Here is a 26,505-nt window from a genome sequence, read left to right as displayed (position 1 = left end):
TACCAGATATTTTGTCGGGGGTGTACTCAGAGTACTGCAGTTTCCCGTACTTCATTAGATTGTAGAGCGGTGCGTTAGGGACTGTGTTAAAGTCCCCACAGAAAATAACGGGTACTCCGCCACATTGCTGTAGGGGGTTTACCTGGACAAGATCTAGATTTAGTTATCAATAATCAATATGATATGATATAGTCAGATACAGGCATTAGTTAAGAACTATTGTAAAATAAAGTATTTTATTAGTTAGTGGAGACGTGTATACAAAGTATGCACTATGCAGTATGCAGATGTATGGTACAATTTACTTTAAAAGTCTACAATTACTACAACATGATATGTGGCTATCAAAAAGATAAATATTTATCTAAACACATTTGTATTTTATCACATTTGTATTTTATCACATTTGATAGCATATTTAAAAGCAGGACAAATTACAAACTGTCTTACATTCGTAGTATGTCGTCACTCACGTGCAAAAATATACATACATAATATCCAATAAATCCATTAACTTAAAAGCTTGGTTATAACTGTGCCATTAACATAATGAAACTCAGCAGCGTTTAGTCAAGATTACATCCCAGATACTCACTGGAAAGTGGAAAAGTATGCTTGAAAATATATCGGTAACTCCATGAGGTAAACCAAAGAACAACTCACAACTTGTTGAATGTGATGGAGGATGAGACTAAGTTGAGTAAGCTTTATATCACCCCGTCTTGGGTTGTACAATAGGTGCGTGTTAGCTACACATAACTGTGATCCATCTGATGGAGGGAGAAAGAGGGGTTGTTAGTTAATAGTTATTATGGGGACTGCACTGCAAACTTTTGGTTTTGGACGTCTAGAAAATATTTGCTTCACAAGGTTAATACAGTGTGAACGGTAGAATAGTGAAGGTTTACCACAGTGTCACAGAGACACATAACCACCATATGCATGGTGTATCTGTTATCTAGGGACCGCATGGTAACTGTACTAGACATTATGGTGCACATTATCCCAATGTGGTCATCATAATGTTAATAAACAGGAGGTGACCGGGATTGGTAATTTTGAGCTATCCCGGTCTCGGTCAACCGGGTCAAGTCACATTTTTCATCCCGGTCGCGGTCCCGGTCCCAGTCAAATGCTGATTTATGATCCCGGTCCCGGTCCCGGTTAATTCAGGATTCTTTGTCCCGGTCCCGGTCAATCACTCAAATTTGCCGGGATTTTGACCGGGATCTTTTACATAATTTCATTCACTGTGATTTTAAGTTTTTACTTTCATTCATTGTGAATTTCATCTTTAAACAACCTCTGAGCCAAATAAAACAATGTTTAAAATTGCTAAACAAGTTTAGGTAACTAATATCGTTACATAACTCATAAGTGCAAACTAACATCAAGTTTTCAACTCGGGCTACGCCCAATTGTCAATTGGAATTGGAGAATGAAACTGTTGAATAATTTGAGAGATCATTGATTGAGGAATGATGAATGAGGGTGAACTTGAGTAATCAGTACATGAACATTATTGGTGTACCTAGTACATTATTATTATTAGCCCCATGCCCCATATTGACGGGTTTTTTCTAGTTTTTTCTAATTTAATATTCTAGTTATTACTTATTCAAATTGTTCAATTATAATGTAAATGAAAGTTGCAGCTTTCAATATGAGAATACCAGTTTTGGTCCCGGTCATCCCGGTCATCCCGGTCAAATCCCGGTCATCCCCGTAAAATTGGATTGTTGGTCCCGGTCCCGGTAAGATAGAAATCCCAGAAATTATTGGTCCCGGTCCCGGTCCCAGTCAAGTCACATTTTGTATCCCAGTCCCGGTCCCGGTCCCGGTCCCGGTCAGGCCTAAAATCATGTCCCGGTCACCTCCTGTTAATAAATAATTATCTGCTTATTAATGTCTTGTTGGGCAATGTTTTTCCGTACCTTGACATTCAAAAAGTGCGATTTGAGCACAATTTGGTTTATCAAGTAATCCCTCAGTGTCTTTGTAGAGGCCTAAACTGGCGTTTTTAATAAGCTTGAACTTGTCTCTTTTGTACATCATAAAACATCCGTCATCTTTTTCTTGATAAGGTATGTGCGGTTTTCTTTGATAGATGTTTTCAAAACCTGAGCAAAAAGTCTAGATTATATCAATTTAATAAAATAAATCATTTTTCAAAAAAACGATTATTTATTTTTACAGTACAATAAAACAATATCAATGTACAGGTCATGCAGCAGCTGCTGCTTAACAATAAACATTGTAATATGGTATTCACTCCTTATATGGGCATCACGTGTAATATGGTATTCAATCAGTGGAGGCTTGAGAATGTTTCAAGCTCGACCTGTGCTTGAAACCAGCTCAACCATCCACCATGTCAAATGTCAATATACGAATATAAAAATATAAGAATATTTAAATATGAAAATACTTCAACAAGCTAATTTTTATTCTTGAAAACTTCTAGGTGTAATTTGGTGACACAGGAGAGCCCAGTAGAGTTTTAGTTTAAGTTTAAATTTAAGTTTAAGAAGAGTATTTTCTTGAGTAAATTTCTATTGATCCCGTTTTATGTGACAAGGAAAAGGCTCTTATCAGGAAACGGGATTAATAGAAATTTTATCCAAGAAAAAATGTCAACTATGCGACTCATAAATAATTTTTTTATTTTTTTTAATTTGAAAATTCAATTAATCATTATATATATAAATCAAGCGTTACATTTCAGCCATGCAAAGTTACAATGACATATTTTGATATACTAAATGATAAATGGTACTGCAATATAAGTTGCTTAATGTTTGGCCGGATGACAACTAACGAGAAAAATAAACTTGATTATATAATAATTAATTCGGCTGAACCAACACATAGCAAGAGCCACATTAACGTTGGGGCCGTCTACCAAATTTGAATGACAAACATTAACAAGTAATCAAACATATCATAAATAATTATAAAGATTTTGTTCATTACAATTCCGTCACAACTGATAAGAAAAAAGAAAAGGACAAGCAGATAGGAAATTGGACGGACAGAATTGTAACCAACAAAAACAAATTTCTTAGACTCATAAGACTGATGAGCTAATCTGGCCAGACTGTATCGGCAGCCCAGAGGTACTTGATCAGTTTGGCCTTAAAAGTAGAAATCCGCTCTGACTGCCGGATACATACTGGTAGACTATTCCATTTCAGCATAGATCTATATGAAAAAAGCTATTTCGGAAGGCATCCGAGCAGGGCACAGTGGTACTCATGTAAGTTGAAGTATCCGACCTATCAATTATTTGAGCATTGTGTCTAGTGTATCGGGTGCCCTCTGGACGGCATAGGACTATATATGTAGGGAGCGAAACTGGAATTATGCTATTCACTATTTTATAGAAGGTCATAAGATCGTTATAAATAAACTTCTGTTCAACAGGGAGAATATTTAGTTTCTTTTGCTCTGTAGCAAGTTTATCGTCATTATAACTGGAGTAAGGTTCACCATTGATCCATTTAATAGCCCTCTTTTGGATAGCAACAAACTGTTGAAGATGAGTTGCAGATTGAGGGGACCATATGACAGAACAATGTTCAAATATAGACCTAATTATCGCTAAATAGAACGATCTTTTCTGCCTTTTATCAGTAGTGAAATGACATGTTCTTTTAAGTAGTCCAAGTCTAGAGGTAGCTTAGGAAACAAGCGCTTTACATTGTGCACCCCAATTAAACCTGGAGTTTATTGCGACTCCTAAATCTGACTGAGAGGGCACAAAGTCAATATCACTTCCAGAAAGTTTATAAAAGAAGGTATTGAATGGCAAGTTATCCAGCACGTTTCTTTGCAGGGACACAGAGAGGGCTTTGCACTTTTGTGGGTGGAACTTTTAAAATTATTATTAGCCAAATTATCCCGGTCATCATGTATTTACCGGTGGCCGACCTTTCAAGTTTTTTTTCAGAGGTCAACAAATTTTCAACCGAAATTTCTGTTTTTGTTACTTGTTAAAGAAGTTATTTCAATTTACAGTTACTGATATTACTCAGAAATAGAAAAAAAGACACGTCTAGTATTTAAAGGAAAATAAATCTATAGCAATAATAAGTCAAATCTTCATTAAAGCGTATTCTCATTCTCATTATCGCTAATGTCCCCTCCATTATCATTATTGATATCCCCCTGCTGCTGACCGTCAAATTCGAAGTTGTAATTGTATTGTTGTCTTAACAAGACTTTCATTTTGTCCGCTAATGGGGCTACTGCTCTGAAGGTCAGCCGGAGCTTAATTTCCTGCCCACCGCTTGGTATTGGGGAACGTCTTGGCTTTGCATCTTCAACTGCTCCAGTAATCAATCCACCGTGGACCATGAAATAGTGGCACAGTTTACTCACTTCATGGGCAAGAAAATTGAGAATCACGGTCCACCCTGAAATCTGATTTCTATAACCAAATTGTGATTTTTATAACGAAATTATGGTAGCAACCGCCAATAAAGTTACAGCCCTCCATCCACTGCTTCAAAAGTCTTCTCTGGCACATATGAGACTTCAGGTAAAATATGATGATCACCACCCCCTTGGAACCCCATAATCTGAGTCGGCGGGTTTTTTTATGACTGGTAAAATTTTTAACCGGGAAAAATATGGCGGAATCTTCCAAAACCCACCACTTTATCCCGGTTATAATAATCCCGAGTAAGGTAACTAAGAATCTCCCTCCAAATTTTAGTGTCATCTGCATAAAGGGCAATATTGGTGCCTTCAGAGACACAGGAGAACATGTCATTTATAAATATTACAAACAATAAAGGGCCAAGTATAGAACCTTGAGGGACACCAGACCGAACTGGTAGAGAAGAAGACGTTTGGCCTCCTATCACTACTTGTTGTTGTCGCCCCTCAAGATAGGACTTAATAAATTTAAGCATTAGTCCATCGACATTAAAAATATTCTTTAATTTACTTAAAATAAGGTCATGCGAAACGCTATCAAAAGCTTTCGCAAAATCAAAATATATTATATCAGTCCTGGACCTGTTATTCAATGCAAGTGCAAGATTGTCCGTGAAAGGTATAATTTGGGTTGTGCATGAACGTTCATTAACAAAACCGTGTTGTCGGTCATCCAACAGATCAGAGCATGCAGCGTATAATGCAGTCTTTATGCACCTTTCAAAGACTTTCATTACAAGAGATGTTAACGAGATAGGCCTGTAGTTCTCAACCGAAGACTTATCGCCCTTTTTGTGCACTGGTACTACAAATATTCCAATCCGGATTTTACAGAGTGTTATGTTTCATTTCAGAGAGAGATATCTTGATTCTTGGATTGCATAACCGTAGCGGATGTAGAATGCAATATAATATGTTTACCATATAGTTGGGTCCCCTGACTTACATTCAGAGATGCATCAATTGTCTTTGATACAACTCCGAAATTTATCAAAATGGTTCTGACATTTGAAACTATCAGGACATTTCCAATTACCATAGACTTTAGCAACAAAGAGGGATTCAAACATAAAACTTACTATCCCATAATCTTCTCGAAACACCTACCTCTTGGAGCGAAGTGGGATGCAAATTTAGCTCTGATCTGGTGGTCAAACTCCTGCAGACAAACAATCTGATGGAAGAATGATTATTAGTGTTTACAGTTAATATATGTATCTTAGAATAAGTTGGTGGACGGTGGTATACTTGGAAAGGGGGTGCAATAGAAACTAAAATATAACTCTTCAACTTGAATAACAAATTTAGATTTTGTTGATTAACCTATCATGGGAAGATCACATCAAAGCTCTTAAGCGAACTCTAAATCATTCCACATCCACTTTATGTAGACTCCGCTGCTCCCTTCCAGAATTTCTACACCAACAATTATATTATACCCTGTTCGAATCACATCTTTCCTACTGTATATCTGTATGGGGTGGGGCAGCGAAGCAACGTATAAGCTCATTATTTACTGCTCAGAAGTACTGTCTCAGAGTACTATTTGGTGATAGACTGGCGTACCTTGATAAGTTTAAGACTTGTGCACGTACTAGGCCTATAGGACACCAGAAACTAGACCAAAAATTCTTCATAAAAGAGCACACCAAACCGATATTCAAGCATAATAATATTCTAGCTATACAAAATCTATATACATACCACAGTTACCTCGAGCTCTACAAGATAATGAAATTCCGTGCTCCAATATCCTTACATGAGGGTTACACATGTTCATCAAGGAAACCCTGCCTTCTAATCTGTCAGGCAGACCCACCTGACAATCACAACACTAGATCAACCAAAATTTTTAACATCTTAACCCCAAAGTTCAGAATGACTGATTTTACTACTAGTGTAATGTGCTTGCGAGGAAAGCTAAAACGTGCGCTACTAGCTAATCAACATAACCACGCCCTGCTTGATTGGACCGTAAAAGACTTTGACTGCACAAATATTATTTTCCAAACATTATAACTGGCTGGTCACACACATCTAAATTAAATTACCCTAGGCTACTGTTTTCCAAGTCTTGTCCTGTGAGTAAAGTACGTGTGAGAAAGTTTTAATAAAATGAATGTATATTTTTGAATTTTTAAATTTTAATTTGAGAATGAAGTATAAAGAAATTTTTAATTAGCATTGTATAGTTTAAAATATTTATAGCTTATTATAACCATTGATAAATTTAAGCCATAATCTTTCGCCTGCTCTCCAATATCCACCTTGAAGGTGCATTTTTAATCCTTGAACTACACAATATAAAATCAAGCATGTTTTAGTGTAGACTTTTTGTCACAACAAGACTGCAACCTAGATAGTAAAAACTTTAAACAGAACCCCTAATGTCTGCTAACAATTTTTCGTATAGTCCTAATGTGAGCCTTGTCTCTAAAAACTTAACTGAACTAGCGTTTTGGTGTGTGCAAAAGCTCCCAGGCACGCGCATTCCTTGCCCCGTTAGTTACCTGTCCTTCCAAAACCAAACAAGCAGTCAAGGACAAAAAGTCATACACCAAATGGGCATTATATTTTATGAATTGTTTTACATCTTTTTATTCTGTAAAATGTGCTAAAATTAAATTTCTTGTTTCATTGAAATTTCTTGTTTCATTGAACTAGTTATAATTATCAAGTTTTTGTAAAGAACTCACATCAGGATCATATAATTCTAGCTCTTTAATGATTTGTTGAAATCTTTGTGATTTTAAATACTCGTTTTTGATACTTCTGTATAGGTAACTGAGTGGGATTTAAGGTTATTGATCATCAATAAAATATAATTTCCAATCATTACACTGATAAAAAAATTGATTAACATTGTGATCGAGATCAAACAAAGTATCAAACAAAGTATCAAACAAAGTACCGAAGAGAATTGATACTTATCATGACCTACTACACTGCAACAATAGAATTTGAAACCAACAACACTCACCATAACCTTACCTGTTATTTTCCAGTAGTAACTGGCTTAGAATGTTGTAGGACACGACAGAAAATTCAAATTTTTTGTTGTGACGTTTCCAGGGAATTGTTGCGGGAGAAATGTGACGCCAGAATCTTGATAATGCATGCTGATTCCACCTGAATAAGGCAAATGAACTCATTCATTACAAACACGATTGGACAAACAGCAGGATAAATTTACATGTTCAATAAGACATGTGTAAGACATGCACATTAATAGGGCACAGTTTTAACCTAACATTTCAAAACTGATATCATAGATAAAGCCAATAGCTATCACATGACCAATAAATAGCTTAGAAATACGCGCAATCTTAAGCAGGAGACAATATGCAAATACTGCAAAGAGGAACACAGAAAAATGCTGATTTGGTCTGCAAGCCATGATTCACACATTTACTCAACTAACATTGCTCAATACAGATGGTGATACTCCGTTTCGTTTACCTTTGCTGACATTCATCTTCAGGTTGAGGCTTTGGGAATCTTACTGTATCACTATTGTTCATATCAGCATCTGATAATATGGTATGCAAATAATTTAACAGAAATCTAAGCAGAGGAAATAAAGGATACAACAATATAAGGATGAAAAAATGATAGTTATTTTTAATGAGTATGCACATTAGTCTTGATCCTGAAACAATTTACGATCTAGCTAAATACAATTACAATTATTTAATGCTTGCATACGAAGAAATCGAATATCTAGGGTTCAATTTTCTCATTGAAACAAACAGTTAATGTTGGTAGTTGGTCAAAACAGATAGGATGGATAATGGTGAAGGGCAGACAAAAAAGTCGAGATAACACATAAGATCCTATACTGTACGTCCAATACTGTATGGTGTTGTGGATCAATAAATGCCTTTCAGTCTGATGACAACATCAAAGATTTGATTTCGAAAGTCGGACAGTAAAAAAAAGGGGAGACCCCAACCCATGTAACCGAGACATCTCACAGCAAGTAGACCAAAGTGGCTTTTACTTATGAAAGGTACATCAACTACCCGCTGAAGCGGTGGGTTGGGGGTCCCCCCTAGCTGGGATCATTTGTCCGTAAAATTATACACAATATAAAAACTACAATTAGTCAGACAATACGAAATGTCCAGGTTACGCAATGGAAACAATTGCTTGGTGGATCTGTTTTAACCAACATGTATTGCACCTTAACTGGTGTTTTGCAAAATGCTAGGAGAGATTAGTATAGGCATGTAAGTGGTAAGGACGAGGATAGGATTCGCAGAACGAATCTTGTTGCTCTACGTGGTTACAGAGGCAAGGAGATGATGGATGAACAACAAGAATGAGACCCCTCTTTAATATAATATAAGTCTCCTACAACCTCATCCCTGACCCTATTGTGGAGTTAGTGTTTTCAAAATTAATGTCGTTGTAAAAATATTATTGAAATTTCAAATAATATTGGTGGCATGGCAATGTAATTGACCATTTCTGTTGCCCGCGTAATATATTGTACTCTGCCGATTGTAACAATGTAACATTTGATGTCTGTGTATGGTGTTAAGTGTACAATCAAGGAAGCTCTCACAATATTTTGAATTAGTGAGCTCATCATTAAATATACTTAATCACAGTTTTGAAACAACTATTTTAGTAATATCACTGTACCCGTAAAAATCAATTTACAAATATTTTAAATAAATATTATATTAATCACTGGCCGGTTTGGGTTTGCAGATAAATGAACAATAAAACTTTTTTGGGAAAACAGTACAGTATATAATGTATGAATAATTTTAATAATATGTACTCAATCCTTAATTGCAGCTTAGCGCGGCGCGGTCCAGTGGTGCATCGTTGTAGCGCGATGCGTTACTGTGCCGCGCCGCGCACTCAATGAGGCTTCTCACAGATAGATCGGCGAGATGCGTTGACCATTGTTAATGGTCTGGCTCGGCGAGCGCTAATTCGTAGCACTTGCCGTCGGGAATAAAGCGGCGCGCGTTACTTTGAAGAAATTTAGACGAGTAACCTCCATCAACGAAATGCGCTACTGTGCCTCGCCGAGCTGCGATGAATTGACATCGTCAATTAAGTGCATCGCGACAATTTAATGCGCTACAAAACTTAAATATTCGTATATTGCACTTGCAACAATGCAACACTATACACTGCTCATGGATACGTGGCGCCGCGCACGCGCATTAAATAATGATAATTTTAGCGCGTTAACGGATAATAGCCGTAAAATATTTGTTTCGATATATTCCATGAGACGGTCGACGAGTCCAATTCAATTTATCGCTGCGCGTTTTAGTAGCTTTTTGACTTACCTAGCTTGCTAGTTGTTTATTGCTTAAAGAAATATATATATATAATATATATATAATAAATAATTGAATTTTCAATACTTTCAACACTACTATATAACAAATAATTTGAGTGTTCAGGAATGGTATGTTACAACTCCCCCGAAGGGGCGTACTAAGCTAAGGGTCATCTACATTCTACACTCTATTAGGGTCATCTACACTTTACTAGGGTCATCAACTCTGAAGTCCTAATCTCCTCCAAAACAAAACACTTAACGGGAGCCGACCCCAAGTCGGATCTATTTGGTCAGTATTACTTACATTTGATTTGAAAATGGCGTCAAATTCTAGGAAGACTTCAGGTACTCCTAAAACATCTAATAGCTTGTCTCGCAACATTTTAGCCGAATCTACAGTGGACAATGAAGATCAGGTAAACAGGAAACATAGGGACAAGAAGAAATGTCCATGTCAATGCTCTTTTAACGGTAAAGTTTACCTCATTGACTGTTCTAAGTGTCATCAAGAGTGGCATGTGGACTGCCTGTCTATGAAAGGTATAACGAGGTCAGCTATCAACTCCATGGTAGAATGGCTGTGCCCATACTGCTTCGTGGCACCAGTATCAACACTGAAGAAACAGAGAGACGAATTTTGTTACAGCTGCAGGAACACAAGGGCTTTGCAACAGGCCAACTCAGATTTTGAAGCATCTACAGCTGTTAAGAATCTTGAAACTGTCAGTGCACTTGTGGCATCAGCAAGCTCAGCAGGCTCAGCTCTTGAAAAATTTGACTTCGAACAGTTCTCTAGGAACCTTGACACTCTCTCCCAGTTCGACGTTCACCTTCAACACCTGCTTCTTAAAGAGAACTCCCTTAATGGCCTAAATAATGAAATAAAGCTCCATGACAAATCATTAGAATCAATAAATACCAACATTGCTGAACTACAGAGGGACCTTAAACTTTTAGCATCTAGACCTTCCCCTGAATCATCCCCATCTACAGACTCATCTGAGCAGTTTCTGAAGAGCATCTCAGAACAACTCACCGCACTTTCTGCAAATGAGCCCACTGTAGCTGCAGGCATTGCTGAACTAAAACAGTCTATAAGTTCTATACAGCCATTGCATAACCCTGGTCCTTGCATTCCTCCCAACCTACCTCCTGCACAGCATCCTCGTCCTCCAGCACCACCTGTCCTTTTGCAGCCACCTCATCATGAGCAGAAACCTGTGGAACTGTTCAAAAACGATTTTATAGATCAGAAGACTGCGGAAGAACTAGTTGACCTATTTGATTTGAGCAGCACAGACTTCAAAATTGAAAACGAACGCTCCTGCCTATCATATGGGGAACGGTACGATTATCCTGGATCTAAGTCGTCCAAGACACCAAAGGCAATACCACCACCCTTGAGAAAACTCATCGACAGAATCAACAGTGAGTTTTGTTCAGGTGACCAACCTCAGGTTAACAGCTGTTTGGTAAATAAATAAATAAATAAAGTCAATTTTTACAGCACAGCAATATATATCTAAATATCAGATCCTCTGTAATCATAATGTATAAAAAAAGGAGCTTTTCTCTGTGCTGAAGGATGAATCAAGGCAGATCATGGTTCTGTTAGCAGGCCACCCTAGTTATGGACAATACATATATATAAAATAATTAAATTATAATTTTAAAATTGTGTCAAGATTGAACTAAAACATAACTCAGGGTAAAATAGACGTATTCCCTTCGTCAAATTAACTATTTACAATACTAAACTTAAACGAACTCCGGGTAAAATAAACGTAATCCCTTTGTCAAACTTGCTATTTACAATAAGTTAAAAAATTAATACGGTTGAAAATTATTTCATATTCAATAACAATGTAGCATCAATATAATTGATACAAATGAGGAGCATACATAGCAGTGAGAATTGCACATAACAGGAGGACTGGAGGTATGGAGCAATAATGATTGACAGTGCACCTTTCCACTGATGTTCCTAATTTCCTGTAATAGCTTAATAGGCATGGAAATACTTTGATTGCAGGGGATAGATTGGATTCACTTATGTACTGAGATAACTTAACCGAAATAACATAACTGCCTAGATACATTGGCTAGTGTTGGGTGGGATCATGAATTTATCGTAAGAGTTATCCCCTTGGTAATTCTCATCAGTTAGCACCATATTCATAAGAGTTTCTTTGTATAACTTAGAAAATTTCTTAACGTCGTCACACTCTCTAAGGGACTTTGGTAATATGTTCCAGGCCTTAGTTCCTAGATAGTTAAACTCCTTGTGAGATCTTGATTTAGGAGTATAAAGATTGCAGTTTTCTGCCTCACGTGATCCACCAGAAATATACGAGAATTTCCCGATAAAATGCTTTGGACATGTTTCATTGATTATACGGTACATATATGAGCTAAGATGAACCTGTCGTCTCAAATGGAGAGGAAGCCATCCCATATTTTTGTATACATTAACCGACCTCTCTCTGATGTTTACATCTAGGGCTATTTTAGCAACCTTTTTGTACATGATATCTAACTCTCCTAGTCGTTTTTTATATGTTCTTGACCAGATGGTGTCTAAGTAGTCAAAATGTGGCAACATAAGTGCATTAGCAAACATCTTCCTGAACTTAAGAGGGAGAAGTTTTTTTGATCTATACATAGCACCAATTCTTTTGGATATCTTTTTCTTAATGTTATCAATATGTTCATTAAATGTCAATCTGCTGTCAACTATAAGTCCAAGGTACTTATGGGATTTAGTTTCACAGATTACCAAAGTAAGGTCATCACAAATTTCAACAAGGATGGCATCAAGGTTAGGCTTAGAGTCAAGGATCATTAGTTTTGTTTTTTCATTATTCAGGGATAGTTTATTAGCCTGAAGCCATCTGATAACTAATTTCAACTCTTGTTTGATGTTACCATAGTTTCCTCTAGATATATTGTCAAAATATAATGCACCGTCATCAGCAAATAGATAAGGTTTAGAAAATAGGCATGCATTAGGCAGGTCATTGATAAAAATGCTGAATAGAATTGGTCCTAATATACTTCCTTGAGGCACTCCAGAGTTCAATGAATGTAAACTGCTTATCCTACTCCCAACTCTAGTTTGCTGTAATCTATCTGTGAGGAAGCTCCTAAACCAGCTCAATGCAGTATCTTTTATTCCATAATGCTTCAGCTTTTGAATGAGAATATCATGGTTAACAGTATCAAATGCCTTTCTGATGTCCAGGAAGATAATTGCAGGATGCTTGGCACTGTTCTTAGCAGTAAATATACGATCAAACAGATCTAACATGAGATAAGTTGTAGAGTGATCTTTACGGAAACCATATTGATGCTCTGAAAGTATTCCCTTTTCATCAAGATATTGAGTCAGTTGGGAGTTCACACAGAATTCGATGCACTTTCCAAGAATCGGTAAAATTGAGATTGGTCGATAATTACTAGGATTCTCAGTATCACCATCCTTATGGATTGGGGTGACTTTTGCAACCTTGCAGCTGTTTGGCATGATGCCACTGGATAAACTCAAATTTACAAGATGTGTTAATGGAGCAATAAATGCAGGTAAAATTTGTCTAAACACTCTCAATGGTATATGATCATTAGTGGATTTGCTACAAGGGATACTTGCCACATAGTCTAAGATATTGGACTCAGTTATTTCAGTAAAGCTATTCAAGCTGGTCTCGTTGTCAATCTGCTCATTTTGTAGATAAGATAGAAATTCATTTTCATTTTCCAGCTGCACTTCTGCTTGGATCTTTGGACCTATTTCAGCAAAATATTTATTGGTGGTTTCAGCATCAAGATTGTTATTGATATTGTTAGCTTTAACAGGCAGATTTGATGCTGTCTTTATCGTTTTCCATACACCCTTTAGATCATTCATGGCACACTTGGCTTTCAGTTCTGTTGCTAAGTTAGTCTTCCTATTAATTCTAGACAAATAGGTTGAATAGTTTCTCTGCCGTTTATATGCCATCCATAATGAGTCACATTTATTACAGTGTATAAGACCATTTGGATGTATACGTCTGTTCTTGTTGTGTGTTAAAAATTTACGGTAAAGTTTCCCTTTCAATTTCTTACTTTCTAAAAATTCTGGAGATGGCTTATGGATGTAATCACTATGGCACTTAATTTGTTTAATTGGACAGAAGTGATCATAGTAGTGATCAATATGTTCGTTTAAACCATCAACTGCATCATTCAGACTAGTTGAATCTATTATTGGTCTATAATCACAAGTTTCCAAAAATTCTTTAAGAGCAGTAACATTCATTTTGCTGTGATCTCTTATTAGTAACTTCTTGAATTTTGAGGCCTTATGCACATTGAAATCGACAATGAACTTTACGACCTGATGATCTCCTATACAATCATCAAGGACTTTGCAGTCAAGAAACTTGGAGTAAGTGTTTGTTATGACAACATCGATTGTGGTCTTTGTGATTCTGTTTCCTAGTTTAGCAATGCGGGTAATATCCTGAACTACCTGTACCATTCCAAACATTTTCATTGTAATGTCTAATTTCTTATAGTTCATACTGCTGATGTTGTTTTGGTCTACATTTACATCGCCCAGCCAAATAACATTCTTACTTCCTATACTCATCATGCAGTCTGTCATATAATCTAAAAATTTGTCAAGAGGACTAAACAACTCAGATCTGTAGAAACAGCAGATGAAAATATTGCAATCTGTAAGATGGATCCAAATAGCCTCGATTTGGTCATATTGCAAAACTAAGTTTAGTTGAATCATTTTAAACTTTATGTGCTCACTGATGAGAATGCCACATCCCCCATGACCATTGTCGTTAGGACGGTCTTTGCGGATAAAAGTAAAATTCTTGGGTAGGTTTAGACTGGCTGAGTCAATATCCGACTTAAGATTTGTTTCATTCAGGCATAAAACATCTAATTTCTCTTTCCAGATTAGATCTTGGATTTCAAGACATTTTGGCATACCTGTTAGTCCTCCCTGCATGTTGCAATGTCCCACTGCAAGCTTTTTGGCATGGTATGAAACTGTGATTTTACTAATGCACGGGTTAATGCAAGAACTGCTGTGAGAGCATGAAAATTTTTCCAATTTATGCTGCTATAAACTTGTCAGAATAAGATAAATTGCAGAACTGGCAAATCTTTATGAGATAATAAAAAACTTTCTAAAACTTCAATAAACATGAGGAACAATGTGTAATTATCCCTTATCTAGATGAAATAAATGGTAACAATCTTTCTGAAAATTCAAACTTGCTTATGGGCCCAATACTTCAGAAATTTAGCAAGTCGAATAACACCGCTTGTATTGAGGTGACAGTTATCAGATATTTTTGCAGATGGTCTGGCAAAATAAAATTCTTTCCTGAATCCACTTCTATTATAGTTAAATAAATTATGGGTGCTAATGTAATTAAAACAAGAATCTTTGCTACACATATCCTGAATAACCTTATTCAGCTCTGCCACAACATCATTGCGGCCTTTTGTACTCCTGGGAAGAATATTGAGAACATTAATTGCTGCATTCGGATACACTGACTTGAGATAATTTAAGAGATTACTAATGTCACCCGCTGCATCCTTCAGTGACTTTGAGCCAAAATAGACTGTGTTCACATTATTAGTTCCTGTCATAATATAAATAATAGATGGGGATGGAACAGAGTGTAGGTCAGTTTTTAGTTTATTTAACATTACTTTGGCATCAGCCCCAGGATAAAACAGTTTACTAGCACTAACAGTGGACGATGATAACTTGTCCGCATCAAGAAACCTGAACATAGAGCTGCTTATGAATAGGACAGACTTTTGTGAAGCTTTAGCTGACTGTTTGCAAACTGAGAGTGCAGGTGAAGAAGAGTCTGTCAGTTTGTGTCCTGAATGAGGGATGGGTGGGGGCGGTGAACGCAGACCAAACTCAGTTGACTGAGTGATCCTAGGGGGCTTCATCAGTCTTAGGGTGATGCTGATCCGGGGTTCATCACACATTTCGTCTGGCAGTATCTCATGTTGAAAGTCAGCCTGAGACAATTTGGACATGATGAAGACATCTCCATGCTGAAGCTGCACAGAGCCCACAACTTCATTGCTGCCGTTTGATCTAATTTGCAGTGTTCTCGTCGCACCAAGTGAAATGGTTACAATATCAGAGTGTTCTACAATACATGATTCAGAATCGCTATGAGCTGGCATGAACTCTGCTCCAGTTTCATATAGATTGACGAGAATACTATTGTGTCTGAAATTGGGTAATATCACATTAATGTAGGAGCTGAGTTTAGCAAGGTAGGAATCATTGTGTACACTTTTTGGGTCATGTGTTGCACCTGAATACTCATAGGGAAAGTCACCAAAATAAACCGATTTCCTGTTTTTAAAACCGTGACTGAACTCAAGTTCTTCCATTAATAGATCAAGTGAAAATTTAGAGAATGGACCATCATCTAGTAGGGTAACTGGTTTCACTGGTGATGGGGAACAAGTTACAGATATATTCATTGGCCCCGGTGTTATAGGATCGTAGACAGGGGCAGGGACCAAGTTTGGATATTTGTCTCTGGGCTTAGGGGTGTTGATCCGTGATTCACCAGTAGCAGTAGATACAGGGAGATCAGACACATCATCCTCGTCTGCCATAACCTCGTTAACAACAATCTCACTGATAACAATCTCGTTTCCAACAACCTCCTGTGGAACAACCTTGTCCACGACATCGTTGTCAACAAACAAACTGTCCGATACAACATCTTCCACAACAATGTCATCTACATCAAACGCTTCTACTTGATTGATAACAACGTGTGACTGAGGGGTAATGGTTATGATCTCACATTCAATCTCCTCTGATAAGTTTGGCAGCAAATTTTCACACTTAAAACTCTGTTCTTGTATTTGAGTTTGATCTGATATGAGACTATCATTGTACTGAGCAATGAGATCACTAGTTCTGATAATTTCATTCAATAAAGACAACTTTTTTTCTAAAAAGTCAATCTTGATGTCTTTTGACAGACAATTGTTACAGTTCTCTGATTTTTCAGACTGGAATGAAAAGTTCAAATGTTCTAAAGGGCGCTCACAAGAGTGGAGACTAATGTCTGAGCTCTGATTATTTGACATAGTTATATTATCAAGAGTTCAATGTTCAGAAGCACAATAAACACTGTAAACGCAATACCTTCAGTCCAGATAGTAGTTTTGATGAGAATAGTTTTGATGAGGAGGAGGATGAGTAATCTTCAAGTACACTCACAGCAGTCCTTTGCACGTCAACACTTACGCTCGTCTATCATATCTCATACCTCAATAAATGTAATAGATTTGTAGTGTTGTAATTAGTTTGGTGAATCGGTTTGACGGCACAAGCAGCACCTTGCCTAGACACTCTGATAACGAGCCTTCTATCCACCCGGAATCAAGTATCTTTACAGTCTCTCTTGGTACTGCATGTCATGTTTCTTTCTCTGATGCTAGTACAGGTATTGATGAGCACAAGCAACTATGTGGCCCAGGATCATTATATGTAATGACTCGTCGTAGCCAAGCACTGTTCCACCATCCTATCGATGCAGGCGAGATAACTGGGCTGCGCTACAGTATAACATTGAGATCAGTCAGTTCCCTGAATAGAAACGCTACATGTATCATTGGGGACTCGAACACCGGCGGACTGAAATTCGGTTCTGATCCTGCCAAGTCATTCGGCAAATGGCTTCCTGGAAAACGATTCTTTGCCCCAACTGTCGATAGCATTGATCCTTATGTGTCCTGTGGCTATAGAAACTGTGTTATATTGTGTGGGGTTAATGACCTGAAACAAACAGATGTAAAAAGCCAAAACGATATTGATATAATCTACAACCATCTAGTTTCAAAAATTGCCCAGATTCAATCTATTAATTCGGGTGTGCATGTATATGTTTGTCCAACAATTCCTTCTAAACGTGCTGATTTAAATAGAAAGCTTATATACTTTAACAGTTTGATTCGATGTAGGCTGCTCCCGTCCAATTTTGGTGTCAGTTATGTGGATGGATTTGATGAGTTCTGTGATAGGGATGGTCTCCTTGACCGCTCTCTCTCTCGCGACCTCAACAAATACCAAAAACCGGACTTCCTTCACCTCAACTGGAGGGGACTAGCAAAGTTAGGTCAATTTATTCGTAACACTGTTCTTCTCAGGATTAACGGTGGTATCGACAAAAGGAAGAGGAGGTCCACAAGGGTAGACGATAGATCCTACAGGGATGCGACTGCTGGAAGAGAAACTGGTCCTGTTGTTCCTGCTGCTGCTAGTCAGGGTCACGTGGATGGTTACCAACCATGACTCCCCTCATTAAGGAGGTATGTCCTGTCTGTTCTAAGAACATAGTCATCGGCCAAACAATAGTTGAATGTTTTCACTGTGACTGCATAATGCACCATAAATGCTATCGCAAATCAAATCCAAATAGCCAATCTAATGAGTTTTACTGTACTCGTTGTATCCATTTAGACAAGGTTAAATACAACCCATTTAAACTACTCACTGACAATGACGACGACGACAACAACCTAGACGAATACACAACCAAAATCTCAAATACTTTAAATGATTGTAACTCATACACTGCATCTGACCTTACAAATATTCTCTGCAACCAAGTAAAGAAACAATCATCTATTCTCTTTCAAAATATTGATGGAAATAAATCAAATTTTGACAACCTTGCCATTGAAACCTGTAGGTACAAAACAAAATTCTCCGTAATAGCCCTAGCTGAAACCAACACTGGAAAAGAATTAAGCAATCTATTTCAGCTCGACGGTTATAATAGTTACTATCAGGACACAGCACCTAACAAACAAAAGGGCACTGGAGTAGCCCTTTATGTTGACGATAAATTAAATGCTACTGTAATTGAGAATATATCACAAGTCACAGAACATCTAGAAATACTTGTCTTATCATTAAGTAACGAAGATCAACCTGTTAATGTAGGTGTTTTGTATCGTCCACCAAGTGGCTGTACTTCCCAAGCTCTAGTTGAACTTTCTAACCTTCTTGATCACATGCCGAAGTTTAGTTATCTAGCTGGAGACTTTAATATCGATCTTCATGATAAAGATAACAAAAATGTTCAAAAATATGAAGAAATATTATTCAGTAAAGGATTTTGTCCGTTAATATCTATTGTTACCCACGAAAAACCAGGCTGTAAAGCATCCTGCATAGATAACATTATTACTAACGATATTGAGAATGTGATTACTTCAGGCACCCTAAAAGAACGAATAACTCATCACTCACCTATTTTTAACACATTTAACTGGAATGTTGAAGTCAACTCTGAAAAAACTTCTTTTAAACAATATTACGACTTCTGTCAATCAAATGTTAACGGCTTCCTAGTGGATCTTGAAGATGAGCTTAAAACTAAAACAATCCATAACTTTACTGAATTCCATGACACTTACAAAAACTGCGTCGAAAAATCGTTTAAATTAGAGACCCCGAAAACCTCTAAGAGAACTGTTCAGGTTAACCCTTGGATAACTCCCGGTCTCATTTGCTCAATTAATAATCAGCATAAACTGTACGAAAATTGGGTTGAGATAAGAAATAGAAAATGTAAACTCGGGGAAACTGATAACAAGGGCGGCATTTGCCAGTGCCCTGAATGCTCACTAAAACGTAGTCGCTACCTTATCTACAAAGAATACAGAAAAGTCCTAAAGAAAACACGTCAAACTGTGAAAACAGAATACTTCTCTGGTAAATTTGCTGAAAATAGCGGTGATAGTAAAAAGACCTGGGAACTAATAAATCGTATAAGAGGTAAACGGCGGCGTGAAATAAAGCCGCTGTTCACCATAGACAACGTTAAGATAACAAATAGAAGGATCATAGCAAACGAATTCAATAAATATTTTGTATCATTAGCCTCTGACCTAAATACCGCTTACAATGATCTTGGACAGATTAACATAAACAGTATACCTAGTTTCTATGATTATCTACCGCTTTCAAACACTTCCAGCATTTACATGCATGACTGCACAACAGACGAGGTTAGCAAAATCATATCTGAACTTAAAAATGGCAAGGCAAGTGACATACCGATTCATGTAATTAAGCAGTCCTCTAAAATAGTTACTCCTTTACTCACTGTACTGTATAACGAATGTATGAAAGATGGCATATTTCCAGATGACCTTAAAGTTGGAAGGATTAGTCCCATTTACAAGAAAGATAACCAGGAACTCCTTGAAAACTATAGACCTGTATCAACGCTAGCTGTGTTTGGTAAAATATTTGAAAAGATTATATTCAATAGATTATACAGCTTCTTTCATTCACAGAACTCCTTATATGAAAACCAGTACGGATTCCGTAAAAATCACTCGACCAGTTATGCCCTAAATTACTCAGTGAACCACGTAGAATCTTGCCTCAAGAAAAAACAACACGTTCTTGGAATATTTATTGATCTTAGTAAAGCCTTTGATACAATATCACATGAAAAGTTACTGCATAAGTTAGAAAATTATGGAATCCGTGGAAATGCAAATAACCTTATAGCAAGTTACCTGTCGAACAGATACCAGTATGTCTCGGTATTAGGTGAAGAATCCGAGAAACTTCCAGTAGTCTATGGAGTGCCGCAGGGGAGCTGTCTTGGTCCCTTACTTTTTATTATTTATATTAATGACATCCGTAACTCATCAATTATAGGAAAGTTTATACTATTTGCCGACGACACTAACATATTTATAGAAGACACATGTGTCAAAAGACTATACGAAAAAGGAAATGAAGTTCTATCATTTGTGTACAAGTATATGAAACTAAACTTATTACATATTAACATTAAGAAATGTTGTTTTATTCATTTTAAACCCTCACGGGCCAAAGAGGAAGTAGAAAATGACGAGAACATACTAACTTTAAATAATGTAGTTATTAAAAGAGTTCAAGAAGCTAAATTTCTAGGCGTTATTATTGACGACCAACTTAACTGGAAATCACATACCCAGTCACTTAACTCAAAACTTAAATGCGAAGTAGGAAAGCTGTGCAGAATACGACACATTGTCCCAAAGCAGTATTATAAGGATTTATATCATACTCTATTTGAATCACATTTAGGATTTGGAATATCTGTGTGGGGTGGTATTAGCAATAACCGACTTGAACCTATCTTTAAAACACAGAAAAAGTGTATAAGAATTCTGTTTGGGGATAGAGAAGCTTACCTAGAGAAGTTTAAAACGTGTGCCCGAACACGACCTGTTGATAAGCAAAGACTGGGGGTGGACTTTTACCAAAAAGAACACTCCAAGCCCTTGTTTAAAACCCACAGGTTGTTGACGGTCCACAATCTGTACAAGTACACTTGTCTCTTAGAACTATTCAAAATTAATAAGTTAGAGGAACCATTATCACTGTACTCATCATTTAACAGGTCACCACGACGAGAGGATTATTTCATTACATCACAACCATCCTCACAATTCATCTACCAATCATCCTACATGTGGAACAGCTGTCGACAAACATCAAGTAAGATAAGTTTTAATACTCCGACAAACGGGTTTAAGAATATATTGAAAATTGCCTTACGAGAATTGCAATTCAAGCATGATACACTTGATTGGTGTGAGCTTAATTTTGCCACAAATGAGCTCAAGTTCTGATTTATGTGAGTTACTAAAATGACCATATATCTTTTCTCATACATATAACCACTGCACTCCAACCAAAAACATTACTTACACCATACTCCACAAATGATATATATATATATATACACAAACACACTAGTACCGAGCAATCGCACTGTAAAACATGCTCACGATACACTCAAAATTGGAAATATTCAACGGCTTGTATATGAAACTTACACTTACACTCAGTGTACACCCAGTGTTAACTAGTATTACACACTGGTAAACTCTACGTAACGCGCGAAAATAATAATTCTATGGCGTTTTCATTGTCACATTTCACGTCGACGGGATTAAACGCGCGCGCGCGCGTAACATCTTATCTTACTGCTATCTCAACGAATAAACACACAACGACTTTGACAATTGACCGACGACTTAACGATTGTGAGTTATGACGGACTTAACTGTATGGGTCAACTACTAAAACTGCATTGTATACTATCTTAATCATTATACTGGACATGAGATGACGAAGTATCTTGAGCAGCACTTTATACCTCCACTTAGAACTTGATTAGTCACGAACAATAGAATCATTATAAATCAATACAATAAAACATCTTGATCAATAAATGCCTAGCAGCACCAGACAGCAGCCGTGTACCTTTTTCGACTCCACGGAGTCCCTGATGGACTTTTGTTTACTTTTGTTAATAATTTGACCGCAACCTTTCTTTCTCGAAACACAAATCCTACTGTACTTCATTACAGTATTAAGATAATATAATATAAAGCAAATCATGTGCATATATGACTACGAAATAGATCTATAGACTTGTCCATAATATTTAATACCGTATTGATGGTTTTGAATTTTGTATATTGAATTTTAATGTGAAGCGTTTACTCTTCCCCCTCGGCAATTAATTAGAAAGTTAGATTAATGACAATAACAAATAATTGCCAAATGACGTAGTAGATATAGATGTTCAATGTTGTAGAGTGATAATTCAAGAGTAGTGGTCCACAGGGGCCCGAAAAAGCCGTACAGGCACTTGGGTCCTTATCCTTGTCACTAGTCCCAATTGGATTCACTTTACACAAAACATGAACGTTTACAATTTAGACGTACACATTGGCACGATATTTATTAGAAAGCAAACAGTATAAAATAATACGTGCGTGCGCGGCTTGAGCCGCGCCGCATAACAATTTATGCGTTTAGGGGCTGGAGTACGCGTGTTTACAGATTAATGAATTGTTGCATTGTAAATATTTAAAGTTGACGATATATTATGATTTAATAGTAAATTTTTCAAAGCTGGCTTTGGACTTAGGTAAAATTATAATTTATTTATTTAAAAGAAAAAACCACGGATAGTTCTTAATTTACATAGTCGTATAACTATTATTAAGAAACTGTTTACACCATTAAAATATTCAAAACCCCTAAAAGAAGTCAAGTCATCCTAAAATGGTGATCAGTACAGATCAGGACAGCTAGAGTTAAAATTTGTTTCTCCAAGCAACTCTATCATCAGCTAATATCTTAAGCTTATTAAGATCATTCAAAGAGTTAAGTTTTAAACCTCTACGGGTCAAATCATTCACAATAATCTTGAACAAATTCTTACGATGCGCACCGACGCGCCCTTTACAGTTTGTTGTGACAGCAAACTTTAACGCTAATGCAGCGGGGGAGTCATCAGCACTACGCAAGATATGACCTAGGAGCTTCCACCTTGCTTTAGGGACACGATCTGATAGCTTTACTGAGTTACATCTTAGGTATAAGTTTGCATTAGATATTGTTCCATGGGGCCAATAAATGTTCAGTAATGATCTAAGGTGTTTTCTATGGCAAATGTCTAGTTTTTCTAGTGACTTTGCAGTAGGACACCAACTACTGCAATTGTACATGATGATTGATACAATTTGGGCTTCGTATACTGCTATCTTTCTGGTAACGGAGATATTCTGCTGAGACCAGATCTTGGTGAACTTATAGAAGGCATTGTTCCCAGCAATGCATCGAGCAGCTATATCACTTTCACTACACAACAGTGACCCAAGAATCTTACTCTTCCGCCAATCTTCATTTCCACGTAACATGGTATCATCACGACCAGGGATTGTTTCTCCAACAGGAGCGAGGAAAACATGGGTAAATTCTGTTTTCTCTGTGTTAATGAACAGGTTAAACTCCTTGAAGACTTCCTTGGCTATTGGTAGGATAGCTTCTAAGGATTCTTTTTCCACGTTCATGAAGTTACAATCATCTGAATACGCTGACTCCAGTGGCATACCTTCTTTAGAAACAGGGGGATTGGGTATGTGTGGGGGAGATTCTGCTAGTCGATGGCGTAGTTCTATAAGAGCTCCTGCAAGGACAAGAGTGAAAAGCTTGCCGGAGAGACTGTCGCCTTGAAAGGATCCAAGAAGACTCTCGAAAACAGCAGATAGTTCTCCTTCCACTCTGACCTTGAGCATGGTGTTGGTTAAGAGGAGTCTTACTAGCCTGAGGTCGTCGTCTGTGCATCCAGCTTTGACAAGGAGGTCAAGTATTGTCTGGCGTTTGATTGTGTCAAATGCTCGAGACATATCTATGCCCATCTTGTGATACTGGAAGTGTTTACGCGTGACAACCGATATCAACATCCGCTCAGCCCACACTAGATCACCACAACTCCTACCATGTTTGTACCCCGCCTGCGTGCTACCAGTGAAAGCATCAACTTTGTCTTCGATTCTCTTCAGTACAATCATGGATAATATCTTACGAGCACCATTTGATAGACATAGAGGTCGTAGACTAATGACAGGACCGGCTGGTTTGCGAGGTTTCGGCAAGGGGGTGATGATGGCTTCACCTATAACATCAGGAAATGAATTGGTCTCCAATGCGTTATTGATGATCTCGGCATATTTTGACCAGAATTTTGTACCAGCATTTTTCAACCACTCGTTGTAGACTTTATCTGGACCAGTGGCTTTGTTGTTCTTGAGAGATTGGGCGGCTTTCTTTACTTCATCACATGTGATGGGTATGTCTAGGCAGCGTCCATCCCCTATAAATGCTTGAAGTGGTTCATCCTCACACGTGAACTGCTTTTCGTAGTAGTCTCTGATCACTTGAGCTTTACCAGCATCTGTGGCAACAAAGTTACCTTCTTCATTGTGGACACTGATAGTAGATTTGGGCTTAGTGTCAGCTAGAGTACGCACAGCTTCAAACATCTGCCTTGTGTCATCTGTTGACATGATGGTTCGAGCGATGTCATCGGCACGTGTGTCACCAAGGTTCTTGAGATGCTTACGGATGTCTTTCTGTAACCTGTTGATCCTTGTACGGACTTGAGTTCTGTCGGCAGCTTGGTTGTTACAGTTAAATGCAGCTTGCAGGGTTTGTCTCTCTTTTACAAGGGCTTCAACAGTAGAGTCACTACTGAAGTTACGGTTTCTGGAGCGTGGTAGGGTCCCGATTACTTCATCAGCAGTTGTTTTGAGGACATCCATCAGGTTAGTGAGATCATCATTAGGGTTTGATGTTACCTGAGAGTTGTTGACTTTCTGTTCGACTGAAAGTTGGTATTTGACTTTGGTGGGAAGGTCAGTGGTATAACTATAATCAAGTTAATCCTGTTTTCAAGAATGCGCGGCTTTGGCGGCCAGTTATTGACTTGTACATAAAATTGAATTTTAAATAGAAATGTGAATGTATTAAAATTTAAAACTTTCAAAACGGAGGCTTATACATTATAAATATTATTATATTATGATTGTAAAATAAAGGATAAAATTTTAAATTTGTTTCACTAAAAAAAATTTGTTTCACTTCAATCAAAAAAGCTCACAACGCGACAAAGCTTTAAAAAGCCGCTCCTACTAAATCGTTCGCCCAAATTTTAAGAAAATTCTTGTGAAAAGGCCCTTCGGGCATGAAAGTGATCTGGATCAGTATATTTTTGGACGCTGATTCCGAATCACCCCCCATGACGTAGGGTTAAAATGCTTCCCTGGAGAGTTATGGGCAAAAAACCGTTTAATTGGTCACGTGACAGGCTAGTAAAATATGAATTCGATTGTTTAGGTATAGGGCCCGGGTTAGGGTTAGGGTTGTGGTAAGGGTTATGGTTAGCTTCGGGGTTATGGTTAGGGTTAGGGTTGGGATTAGGGTTTATGTAAAACCGTTTTGTACGGCTGCAAAACCATAAAAACCAAAGTCACGTGAAATTTTTGGGCGAGCGAATTAGTAAGAGCCTTAAAAAGCGCCGCGCACAGGGACTGGAAATTAGTAATTTTTAAACCTTTGATTTTTAAATTTAAATGTATAATAAAAACAAATAAAATTGAAAATAATTCCAAATATTTTATATTTCATTGCAAAATTAATTTGATTGTTTCTATTCAATTATTTGTAGCTTTATTAGAATTTATTTTTGTGAAAAGGCCCTTAGGCTATATAAATAGTTTTAATTTGTAATTGTTTAGTTTTTATATTTTTAGACGCTGTAAAAATATATTCCTTATTGCATTACATTTCACATAGCCATTAAAATTTTGATGTAGCAGTCTTGATAAAGCATTATAATATTATTATTATAGTTCGCATGGTTTAGTTCGCAATCCATGCAATTCTTTTATTATATCGTACATTTATATTGTATATTGCTTATGGTATTACATACATTAAAGTCATGTAATTATTTAACCGACTTGTTAGTTTATGGCTCACTTCTTCATGGGAAAGGTGTAACAAATGACGTGCCAAGTAATGAAATTATATTGAATAAACATGCATTTGTAACCTTTGATAAACGTAATTATCAAAATTAAGGTTTTTGAGTCATTCTCATTTCTATCTGGATACATGTATGATTATGAATTTTATGACATTGAATAAATCTGTTCATGATTATGAGTTTCAAGGACTATTAGCATTTTATACTTATTTGCTTTCACTTCTGCAGCGGAACGTTTAGGCAGTTACTCTTGCGACCAGTGTTAAATATATCCTTGTAATGTATTTATGCGTTAGAGAGATGAATCACATTTGACGAAATCATTACTTTACCTTGCCTGTT

The 26,505-nt window shown here is 37.1% G+C and overlaps 1 protein-coding gene across 4 annotated transcripts in view; it reads right to left on the bottom strand.

Moving 5' to 3' along the window:
- LOC134822614 (protein angel homolog 2-like) overlaps positions 1–26,498 on the bottom strand; it is a 38,688-nt gene extending 12,190 nt beyond the window's left edge. The window contains exons 1-8 of one of the 4 annotated variants that reach the window (XM_063833740.1): positions 26,384–26,498; positions 7,862–8,004; positions 7,432–7,569; positions 7,137–7,224; positions 5,548–5,614; positions 1,935–2,120; positions 664–770; positions 4–142 (exon numbers count right to left, since the gene is read on the bottom strand). In XM_063833740.1, the coding sequence (XP_063689810.1) occupies positions 4–142; positions 664–770; positions 1,935–2,120; positions 5,548–5,614; positions 7,137–7,224; positions 7,432–7,569; positions 7,862–7,863 (727 nt within the window). In that variant the 5' untranslated portion in view covers positions 7,864–8,004; positions 26,384–26,498. Of the gene's footprint in view, positions 1–3; positions 143–663; positions 771–1,934; positions 2,121–5,547; positions 5,615–7,136; positions 7,225–7,431; positions 7,570–7,861; positions 8,005–17,073; positions 17,096–26,383 lie in introns of those variants that run through there. The other 3 variants (XM_063833738.1, XM_063833741.1, XM_063833739.1) reach the window with 3 other exon arrangements.
- Between the last annotated feature and the right edge of the window lie 7 nt (positions 26,499–26,505).

The sequence above is a fragment of the Bolinopsis microptera genome, chromosome 11 (genome assembly GCF_026151205.1).
Source record: "Bolinopsis microptera isolate Bmic1 chromosome 11, MBARI_Bmic_1.0, whole genome shotgun sequence".
In the NCBI taxonomy this organism is placed as follows: domain Eukaryota; kingdom Metazoa; phylum Ctenophora; class Tentaculata; order Lobata; family Bolinopsidae; genus Bolinopsis; species Bolinopsis microptera.
Note: the sequence above shows the minus strand (reverse complement) of the source record. Positions and strands in the feature narration are given on the sequence as shown.